Genomic DNA, 11,679 nt, shown 5'->3' on the forward strand with positions numbered 1-11,679 from the left:
ATGTATTGATCATCAAATGAATTAATACATAGCATTTCTTGAATAGCCTGAGATCCAGATGAGGTGGTCATTTGTCTAAATTAGGGGTTTAATCAATGTCCATTCTGAATCTGTTTCTCAAGTTATTAGAGCTGTCAGCCTGGAATTGATTCACAGAGGTTATTTTGTAGGATGCTCAATTTATTCAGAAACTCTGTTGGTGCAGCACCTGGACTGCTTGTTTTTAGGGCCATATACAGTCAAATACCAACATCTGCCCTTGGAGATGCCCACATTTATGGGATCACAGCATGGCTGAGGTTGGGAGAGGCCTCTGGGACCACCTGGACCAACCCCCTTCTCAGGCAGGGCCACCCACAGCCAGATCCCAGGACCATGCCCAGGTGGATTGTAAATATCTCCAAGGATAGAAACTCCACAATCCCTCTGGGCAACCTGAAATTTCCTGATCTCCACCAAACCTTTTATTCTAGGGCACAAACAGTCCCAGTTCTCTCAGCATTTCCTTACAGGAGAGATGCTCAGTCCCTCCATAACTTGGAGCTCTATCCAGTAACTCCATGTCTCTGCTACTGAGATCCCTCTCTTCTTCTGGGATCTCTCTCTCTTGTACTGTACATCCTTCAGCTTATGTTTCACACATGTAGGAAGTTACCCCTTTCATTTTTAGAAACATCTCTGGATAATACAGATTATGAAATTAAGCCATATTGGACAATGAACTTTGCCAAACTACCAGGCCAGTTATTGAATTGCTATTTTTAGTTTACAAATGTAGATAGCAATTATTCTCCACGATCCAAAAGTTGCAGCTTTTATTTATGCATGTATGGGTAAATAAACCCAAATTTTTCAAATGTGTGACAATCTCCTTAGCAACAAGAGCATGTCCAGAAATACATCTGACAAAACAAAGTTGTTAGATCCTGGTTAAGCATATGAATGACTCTGATGACTGTGTATTTAAATTTAAGCACACAGTTAAATTACAGTCAGAGTCAGCATCCAACACTAGTCTTCTGTTTGCCTTTCCAAAGATGTCAATAGTTTTGGAAGAATTACTGTACTTGGGCAGAGATGGATTGTTGACAAGAATACAGCCAGATTTTGAACTCTTAGGAAGAATTAGGAATAATTTAACATTTTTTTAAGCTAGGTAGAGGACAAAATGAGACAAATGTAGTGCAACTCAATGAAAATTTCTGAATGCAGCTGGAACAATTCTGCAAAACCATTCTCAACTGAGTCTATAAGACAATATGGGAATTCATTCTCATACGTGTAATGAAACCAAAAGAATGTCTGCTTGAATTGATTTTATACCACAGGATGGCTGAAAAAACATAGCTGGAAAAGCATTTTTGTACTGCGTTATTCTGTGAAACACTTGGTTCACTAAAGAGATGTTATCATCTGTCCTTCCAGTCCTGTAGTCACAGGAAGAGAGTGAAACTGAGTGAGGACTTCAGAATATGGCCCAGAGGAGTAAATACAGCCAACTATTGCTTATAGTTCTTACTTGTGGGCCTATTTTCATTACTAGTACTACTGCAGGTCTAGTCAGTAGTAGTCATTGAAAAGCATGACTAAGATCTAAGATGCATTTTGCTATGATTAATCAAGATTCAGACTTTTTCTTTTTGCTGCAGGCTGCTGAGAAATTAAATTGCTGTCTCTTTGTGCATCCCTGGGACATGCAGATAGATGGGAGGATGTCCAAATATTGGTTTCCCTGGCTAATAGGTAAATGTATATTTACTTTGCTTAACCTACATTTATGAACTGGATTATGTCCAGGAGATTGCTGCCAAGTACAGTACAAGTACAGAGAAAATTACATCATTTTTCTGTCAAACATTCTTTTTTTTTAATCTAGTATTATGATTAAGTCTGTTGTGTAAACTCAGTAGTCATTTGTTTCTAAGCTTGTTTAGCTTTTCTTTTAAATACTTAGAATTCAAATTATTCACACTAGCAACAGAATATAGTATTCTCTTTTGCCCTAAATACAAAGAGCAGATAACAAGGAAGAAGTGAATCATCTCAGAAATTAGCTCCTCAAAAATAACAGGAGTAAATGAAGGAGTAAGCAAAACCAAAAATTTTTTTTCTATAATTTGTTGGGTTATTTCTTAGAAACAGGTTGATCAGAGAGGAAATAAATCTAACTTTACATCAGCTGTAGCTGAAAAAACATGTACTTTGAAAGCTCTCAGTAGATGTTGGATATTACCTAGTTTCCATTTTTCCCCCGTTTGATAGGTAAATCATAACACTGAATAACAGGAGCAGGGTTATTTTGCTACCCAGAAATGTTTAGACCTGATTCTACCCTCATGCATTTTGTTTCCTGTTGAGTTTTTTTTTCATGGTTTTGCACTGCCACCAGTTCTGAAAAGCATACACAACATAAATATAGTACACACATATATATGTGTATACATATATATGTGTGTATTATATATATGTTGTGTACATATATTCTGCTTGGAAAATCTTCCTGTCCCAATCACCAATGCATTATCTTGAAAAAATATCAATTAGTCTTAACCAAATTAGGCTCAAAACCACAGATTTAAGAAGAAAATAAAATTATTGCACTTACTTAACAAAGTGAATATAGAATATTTTCTTACTAAGCATAATAATGCTTTGCATCTGAGTGTATGGTAAAACATTAATAAAAATAACCTTTCCAGATGTTGGAAATAGCCGTTGTTTCCCCCCATAAATATGGGGGAACTCAGTTCCTGATTTCAAGCTGCATGTCTGAAGCTGGCTGTTTAAAATGGCATGATATTCTAAATATGTTGGGTGTGATCAGAAGCTGAGGCCTGCTGTAGGAACCTGAATTCCTATTCTCTTCCTAACTAGGCTTCCAACCCAGCCAGGAGCAAAGAGACAGATTAGTTCTAAACCATAGGACCTGGCATCATGTGGTAACCAAACCCCAAATCTGTGTTGGAATATCCATTTAACATATCTGCTCCACTTTCCACACAAAATAAACACACAAGCAGAGGGGAGAACACACCCTGGCATATTCCAGACTTGTCTCTGAGCAAGGATAATGGGAATCAGGCCTGCACAGGGTATTTCAGGACATATCCAATCTGTCTATATACCCATCTGTCCTAGTGGTGTGGAGTAAAAACTGGACTTAGAATTCAGAACACCTTCACTTCCAGGCCTGTGTCTTCCTTTCAGTTAATTAGAGTTCAACTCTGTGTCCCTCCAGTGGAAATAATGCATGACCTTTGGTAGTTGTCTGGCAATTATTACTTTTTTAGTTGGCTCAAGGCTAATGGAAGAAAATTAAAACAACATTTAAAAATCAAATAGGATTCAAATAATCAATAAAGCTCTTATACAATTAAGATGTTTTTCTTCATAGGCATGCCAACAGAAACAACCATGGCCATTTGCTCCATGATTATGGGAGGAATTTTTGAAAAATTCCCTAAGCTGAAAGTTTGCTTTGCACACGGAGGTGAGTAGTGCACCATGTGAAACTTCTGCTCCTTGGCTGAGCATGGTGCAGTTGTATTTTCTGGTCTCTCAGCTAATGGGGTCACCACGTGAAGCCTGCCACCAGCTGAGCACTGTCACCCCAAAGCAGACAGCCTGACAGATCAGCTGCTTTCATGAGCACTCTCTAGCCTGCAGGGTTTGCACTGGTACAACAGTTAAGGGAAAACAAAAAGGAAGGGCAGGCAGCAGGTGGTTTAAGGAAAAGGACAAGGAAGCAGCAGGAGGAATTTGGGCATTACAGTTGTGAAGAAGTGAGAAAAACAGAGACAGAAGCTAATGAAGGTAAAGGAATAAAAAACCACTGGTGCAAAGTACTTTCTTCCTAAAGAGCTGACAGAAAAACTTAAGGACCTTTGGTGACAAGGTGGCTTTTTTCCCTCTTACATATTCTCAGCTTATTAAAAGTTACTAACAACTCCTTCTTGCAGGTGGAGCTTTTCCATACACAGTGGGTCGAATCTCCCACGGCTTCAACGTGCGCCCCGATTTGTGTGCCATGGATAACAAGGTGGATCCCAGAAAATACCTCGGCTCATTTTACACAGACTCTCTTGTCCACGACCGTGGGGCTCTAAAGCTGCTAACAAGTGTAGTGGGAGAGGTGAGTTTTAGTGCTTCAGAAGTGGGTGAGTCATTCTTCAGTTAATTTTCCAGGGAATATCAAGAGAAGAAGAGAAGAAAGAAAGAAGAAGACAGTGTCACCCAGTGAAATAAACTGATGGGCTTCTGCCATGTTGATAATGCTTTTACTATATGGATTTATTGAAATGGTGGGTTTAATCCGGGAAATCATACACTGTCAACCTTAGTTCCATCCTTCTCTGAGCTTATTCAGGATGAGACTTCAAGCAAAGACTACTTCAGTTTGGAGTCTGGTTTTCAAATTACTTAATTTTCAAATTCAAGTGCATGCTTGAAGAAATCAAGTTGTATTTCCACTTGAGAAGTTATAGACACAAAAAACATCAGTAATAAGGAAAGCTTTTGTGAGTATCTCAGAGAGACAATTAAAATTATAGGTTTGCAGAAGTATTTTAGTTGTTTGTAGAGAAATCTTTATAGTTTAGCAAACTGTGGTGTTTGTGAGGTCCCCAGGATGAGGTGAGAGATAAGAATCTGACTCCAAGTTCTCAGAAGGCTGATTTATAATTTTATGTTATTATAAAATATTAAAGAATACCATACTAGAACTATACTAAAGAAAGAGAAAGGATGCATCAGAAAGCTTAACAAGAATGATAATGAAAGCTTGTGACTGACTTCTCAGAGTCTGACAGAGCTCATGGTGATTGGTCATTAGTTAAAAACAATTCACCTGTTTGGATAAACAATCTCCAGACCACATTCCAGAGCAGCAAAACATGGAGAAGCTGAAGCATCCCAGCTTCCCAGGGGTAGAAATCCTGGGAATAGAAATCCTTCTTCTATTGCTTTCTTTACTGTGGTACTCTGAGCTCAGGTATCACACTGTAAAATCTGTGGGTTTTCAGTTCATGCTGACCCTGAAGTCTGTAGCTTTGGCTCTGGAGTTCTGCCTGCAGCTCCTCTGCAGGACTTGTGCCTTTTAGGAAAACTTTGCATTTGAAGATTTATGGAAAATCAACCATGAGGCAGCACAACTACAGCTTGAAACAATAGTATGGAAACTTTTGTGACACGTATATGTTTTTCCAATACAGTAACATTGCAGCTCTAAGGAGTGGAGACAACATCTTTTTGGTTAAACCACCCTGAACCAAAAATAGATTTATGGAAGGAGCCCCATAAAATGTGCAGAAAGCCTGCCATGGAGCCTACTTCCATTAGAAACAAGTAAGATAAAACCCAGGTCAATTTACTCAAAAAAGATCTGGAATAAGCTGTTAGTAGTGTAAAGTTCTGATAACATCAGTGGGTATTAACTCAGGTGTCATTTGCCATCTCTGTGCCAGGGATTAATTTTAGGCACCAGATGGTTTACAAATAAAATACTAGGGCTCCCACCCAATACTGATTTTTTTAAATTTCTGTTGCCAACCTCTAAATAGCAAACAAATCATAGTCCACAGCCCAGTAGTTTTTGATATGCATTATCTTTTGAATCAACTGTAGCTTAAAGCAAGTGGCTTTAAGGTGTTTTTTAACAATAGATTTTAAAATTTTACTGTGTGTTATGTGCTCATCCATTCTACAAGACCCCCAAAGGCTTATGGAGTAACAGCTCAACACTTGCCTCTGTTATCTCCCTTTCTGAGAAATCTCCCCAAATCCAGACCATGTTCATTCTAACTATAATTTCTTTGTACATGCAGTTCTAGTACACAAGGATGAGTCTAGCTCTTGAATTTTAAATTGCCAGTGCAAGGAGAAAAGATCACTCACTCATTTTCTTTTACCCATTTTAAAACATTGGGAGACATGTTTTGCCATTGTCAGAAAGACCTTGGTAAATTAGGAGCTGAGTGACTCAGGCTGGCTGAGACCACAGATTCTTTTTGTGATCTGAATCTGTTAAGCTGAACTGTAGATGTCAGGAGCAAAGCAGGAGGGAAAGCACAACACGATGCTGAATCCATTGCTGAAGAATTGAAGTTTTTTTTCTGTCTGAACTTGTGTAGCACACAAGTCCTAGGGCACTTCTGCTTCAAAGTCAGAAGTTTTGCATCTCAAAACTGCTCTAAACTATTGCTGCTGTGGGAAAGCTGCTGTCTTCGCACCACACTTTAATGTCTCTACTTCCATTCTAAGAAGCTACACGTGGATTTTGGTCCTTAATTGTGATTAGTCTTTGCAACTGGAATTTTGAGAAGAGAGAGATTATGGATTGTAAATTGATAATCTAGAAGGCACTCAGCATTAGCCTCTCTGGTGTCTTATTTATTTTGTCAACAGAGTATTAAAATTCATAGTCTTAACACAATAAATTTGGCTACCGTAGTACACAGGATATTGGTATATTCTTTAATTCTCCTCTGAGTACTTTCAGTTCAAACAATGTGACATCAGATGCAATCCCAGGGCTGAAAAGTCATGAGTCAGATACCAAAAACGTTTTTTACACTCGGGAGAACTTTCTCTTTTCAATTGCCTAAGGCATCTTGTCCTTGAAAACAAAAACATTCACATCACGATTTCAAACTTTACTTTATAACCACGAAGATTAAAAAGCTCCCTCTTTTTCTAAGGAAAGTTGACATTCTCACATAACACCCTTCCATGAGTCAAATGCTTAAAGAAACACCAAATATCTCAGTGCTTTCAGAGCAGACGTGTGTTGGCAGAGTAACACATATAAGATTAATAAATGCTGGGCTAAAAACAATGTGATGGAGTCTTGAGGCTGACACTGTAACTTTGTGAGCTGCGGGTTTGAAATAGGCCAGATCTCCAGAGAACAGCTCAGAGCTGTGCAGGAAGGGCTCAGTGTGAGGGAAGATGTGCTTGGACATGGCTTTGTGTCCCTGGGGAGCAGCCACTGCCTGGCACCAGCGCCTGGCGTGCTGGCCTTGAGCTGATCACAGTTAAAATCCACTGACAGCTGGGATCAGTCGTGTCCATTTAGTGTCATCCCTCCTTAGTTTGGGGTGCAGGTTAATTGGGGATGGAAGCAGAAGCACACACTCCTGAGAAAGAATTCTGTAAGAGTGCAGAATCGCTGCAGTCCTTCGCTCCCCCTGTGATGAGGTAGTGTGAGGTGAATCCAAATAAACACAAAATCCCCAACGTTGCTGGCTATAAAAAGTGAAGAACTGGGCTGACATGGGATTAAATGATTCAGTGCATCTCTGCAAAAACTTCCCCACGGTGATTTCTCCAGAGCCATCATCCAAAGGCAAAGCATTCTCTGGCCAGAAGTTGGAGCTGAACTGACTACAGCATTCTGGACTTTTTTTCAGGTGCATCATGGCCGTAGGAAACAAGGCAAAATTGAAGGCAAATACAATTTTTCCTTATGTAAGAGGATGAAGTCATGCTTAAAGCTTTCTGAGATTCATTTTCAGCTTAAGGTCCTTATTACTGTGAGAAAAGTTGTGCTGAGTAGCAGGGTCCAGTGAGGTTAATCATTAGCCCCATGTACCTCTCTAATAGGAGAGATGTGCTAATTAAGGAAATGACCTCCAAGTCTTCTAGGGAAAATTGACTTTGTTGATATGGTTTGGGATAATATAACAGTACTTCCCTTATGCTAGGAGCATTATTCATCTGCAGAGGCTTCCCAGCACTCCTCTGAAGCTGGTTGCTAAAGACAGGTATTGCAACCCCCATTTTATACAAATGAAGTACAAAATTGAAGCTCAAACAGCCCAAATGAACAGCCCAAGATCGCTGGGAGCACAGCAAGAATGCTGCTTCTAAATTTTTCTTACTGATTTACAGCTCTTAATTTTACTACTAATGAATAGATCCCATGATTAGCTGTGAAATACTTTCAAACAGAGGGAAAAATATATCTGCATAGAGAGGAAAAGAAAAACATATATTATTGCAGTGAGGATGTGGGATTTATTTCTGGTTTAGTATGTAGGAGATGTAAATAAGAATATACAAACCTTCCTGTCTTACATGACCTTCCCTAGTAAACAGATGGACAAATTCTATGTTTCCTTCTCTTTTACTTAAAAATCCACTTTCTCTCATAAACTTGGTATGGTTTTTAGTTGGTTTTTTTTTTTAATAATAAAATACATGGCATTTGTTTTTCTTTTGTGAATAAAGCATCTTGGTATTGAATGTTATAAATAAAAGAATATATTTAGGTGCTTCAAAGTACACACATCCAAATTATTTTGTTTAGTCTATGCTCAGAACTAGATTTATTAGACAGAGGGTATAAATTTTCCTATGTTAGTCTTATGTTAATTCTTCTATAATAAATTAAAACACAGGACAGAACATAGGCGAGAACAATAGAATGTGTCTCTTCTGTTGAGATTTGGGCAAAGGTTTGTGTAGGTTCTATCAGAGACTTTTGGGTGACATCTAGTGGAGATTTTAAAAAAATTTTAAAGCAATTGACAAAAAGCAAAAGAAACCATTCCAGAAAATAACTGAATGATGTCTTCTTCACCCTATTTCAGTGTTGAATTCTGGTAACAGAGTCAAATATTATAACAAGTTCCAACTGTGTTTTATTCACCCAAGCAATAGACATTCATGCCTCAAGCCTGGGATTTGTATTTTCAACTTTCTGCTGATGAGAATTAAAATACCAAAACTTCAGTTAGACACCACAAGAATTATTAATAAATATCCTGCAATTTTTTCCAAATAAAACTCATCCAAAAAATTCTTGAGTCATTGTTTCCAAGCTTTGTTCTTTTCTAAGTGGAAGTTATGATCTTCATATTCACTTTCATAATTAATCTGTCCAATATATACATCTAATTTCTTGTACTTCATTATACATTCCAGAAAGCATGTGCTGTATGGTTTAATGTTAATTAAAAAGAAATTTAAAATCTGGAAAAATTAAAATTTATGAGTTTAAAATATAATATTAATGTTACTATGATATTGTACATATTAATATCCATATTATTTAAACTCCATTGTTTAATGTTCCTACAAAATGTAACATTTTTTTTATTACCAGGACAAAGTTATTTTGGGGACAGATTACCCTTTTCCACTTGGGGAACTAGAACCTGGAAAATTGATTGATTCAATGGATGATTTTGACTATAAACTAAAGGTATGATTTTTACATTTGAGGGGTTTTCATTCTTTTTTAAGTCTCTGTATGAGACATGAGATAAAACACTGAAAAATCAGTGTAGTACACTGATTTCTGCAAAGACTGGAGGAGACCCTTCAGTCTCTTTGCAGCAGTTCCCTTTAAAGCACAAATAAAAGCATTTGAGTTAAATATGAGCTAAGCACAAACATATGTATGCGTTTTGTTTTTACAGGATAAACTCAAGGCTGGAAATGCTCTGGAATTTTTGGGTCTTAGCAGAAAACAATTTGAATAATTATGAAGTACTAAAGCAACAAAACTTCTGAAATAACATCCCTGTATTTCTGTTGGCATGTACAATTGTGCAGATGAAAAATAAAACTGACAATTATCTGACAGCCTCCTGTTATTTCCAAAGCAAAAGCAAGGGTACTGGAAAGGAGTATGCAAAGGTATTGCCTGAGGATTTAGGCTGTTTTTAAACAATTCTGAAATCCCTGCTTTCATAATAAAGGAGAGATTTCTGAATTATAATCAATGCCATGTTATTAGGACTTGATTCCCAGGAAGGAAGGAGATGAGAAAATTATGTACTCACTACATTTCTGTCTTTGTTATGGCAGCCAAACAGAATCTGAAAGAATATTAAAACAGAATTTAAATAATGCTGATGCCCAATAAAAGGCAGCATTTTCTTTTATCCCCTGGTGGAAAATGCAGCCCACCACACTCAGCTCAGCACTGCAGGTGCACTTGTGCTTTGTCAATGTTGTGACAGGACGGAAAAGGTCTGTGTGGGGACTTTACATATCAGCTGCTACCTACAGCACTGGGAACTTATTCATCAGAAACAATTTGAACAATATGGGTGTAGGTGCAGAAATAATGTATTTGTGTGGGTATTACTTGGTGTGTCACTGTCACTGTCACAATAAACACTAGTGTTTGGCAACAGTATGGGTTAATGTTCTATTCCTTACCAAATCCTTCCTAAAAGTAAGGCTGAATAGTTTAAATGTTGAAGTGCTAATGCTCTCCCTAGCTTGAGTCCTGCTATAGGAATGGAAAGGTTTGCTTTATACAGCATTGATTGAAACAGGTTTTCATTACTATCCAGTGAGTGCACAGGCATCCTCCTCCCAGGAGAATTGTGCACCAGTCAGAAAAACGTGGATTAGCACTTCCAGTCTTTGTTCTTGTGGGAACATGGGCTGGCTGTGTGTGGTGTCCCCATTCCTCTGCTCAGCCTTGGAACATTCCAGGCAAAACAGTATTAGACAGAAGTTGTTTTTAGCTCTGGCCATAGCTGTCACAGCTGAACCTGAAGGATGCTGAGCATCAGCAGTTCTGCTGATCCCTGCCTCCGTTGACAACAAAGAAAGCTCTGTCCTTCTTTACAGTGCCCAACCCACTCCCAAAAAAAAGAAGAGTGATTTGTGAAGTAGTTGGAGCTTAATTAGTCAGCAGCTCAGAGATTTAGAATATCAATTCTTTACCTAAGAGGAAAAGAAGCGCCAGAAAATAGCTTTAACAACATTTATTGTCCTCAGGTTCGCAAGACTTCTGTTGACCTTTTTTATTTAAATATCCACATGCAGGCATTGAGTTTTCAGCATGTATGATTTTTCAACCAGATTGTTTTAATTAAATTTCAAAGTCAAAAGGCAATTTCATTCTCATATTTCCCTTCAGTATACATGATTCTCACAGATGTTTAAATGGATTTAAGAGGGAAATACATTGTGATTCCTCCAATACATTTTAATTGGATTAATTCTTCAATTTTTTTATGAATGAAACCAGTTAAGTTAATGAAAATGCAATGTCACATCTTTGGGGACCAAGGTCTGGAACCTCTCCAATAGCAAGAACTGCATTTAATTACTTTAACCTGTGACTAAATGGGTGATTGCAGTATCCTGCACGGGAGTTAATTAATGTGCATACCCTGCATAAATCATATTCATTATGCCTCTCATTATTTAATGATATTCTACCTATTCTTGGTATGTTAAGATTTTTAAGACAGGGATATATATATATATAATCTTCCCTTCATCTTTTCATTTCATTAAACGAAGCTAATGTAAAATTCTAATTGCAGACAGATGAGAACATTCTTAATAATCCTCCACCAATTACAGCAGGAATAAAGAATCTAAGTTGAACACCCAAATTCCATGAGCTTTACCCAGTGATTTAAACAATGAGGTAAAATATTGTGCCTTGATTGTTACAGACACACAAATGTGAAGTCCAAGATCAGCTAATTACATGAGAAGTCTCTGAGGTTAAATTTCCTCTGGACATGCAGGATTTTAAAGAAGATATATATATTTGGGAAGATCAGGCAAGTAATTCTTCATATATATAGTAAATATATAGTATATATATATATATACACAATAATGTATACTTTATCAGTATTCTGTCGGGTCCAGTTCTAAGATTACAACTTCTTGTGTACAATTGGCACTGAAGTTGTAAAAGAT

At 37.6% G+C, this 11,679-nt stretch overlaps 1 protein-coding gene across 3 annotated transcripts in view; it reads left to right on the forward strand.

Moving 5' to 3' along the window:
• Nucleotides 1-9,705, forward strand: part of ACMSD (aminocarboxymuconate semialdehyde decarboxylase) — a 33,187-nt gene extending 23,482 nt beyond the window's left edge. For all 3 annotated transcript variants that reach the window (XM_054277986.1, XM_054277987.1, XM_054277988.1), the window contains 5 exons: nt 1,650-1,743; nt 3,395-3,490; nt 3,960-4,132; nt 9,104-9,202; nt 9,420-9,705. In XM_054277986.1, the coding sequence (XP_054133961.1) occupies nt 1,650-1,743; nt 3,395-3,490; nt 3,960-4,132; nt 9,104-9,202; nt 9,420-9,482 (525 nt within the window). In that variant the 3' untranslated portion in view covers nt 9,483-9,705. The remainder of the gene's footprint in view (nt 1-1,649; nt 1,744-3,394; nt 3,491-3,959; nt 4,133-9,103; nt 9,203-9,419) is intronic.
• The last annotated feature ends 1,974 nt before the right edge of the window (nt 9,706-11,679 follow it).

Source organism: Melozone crissalis, unplaced genomic scaffold, assembly GCF_028551555.1.
Source record: "Melozone crissalis strain CALT ecotype California unplaced genomic scaffold, PUWL_Pcris_2 ptg000023l_1, whole genome shotgun sequence".
Taxonomy (NCBI): Eukaryota; Metazoa; Chordata; class Aves; order Passeriformes; family Passerellidae; genus Melozone; species Melozone crissalis.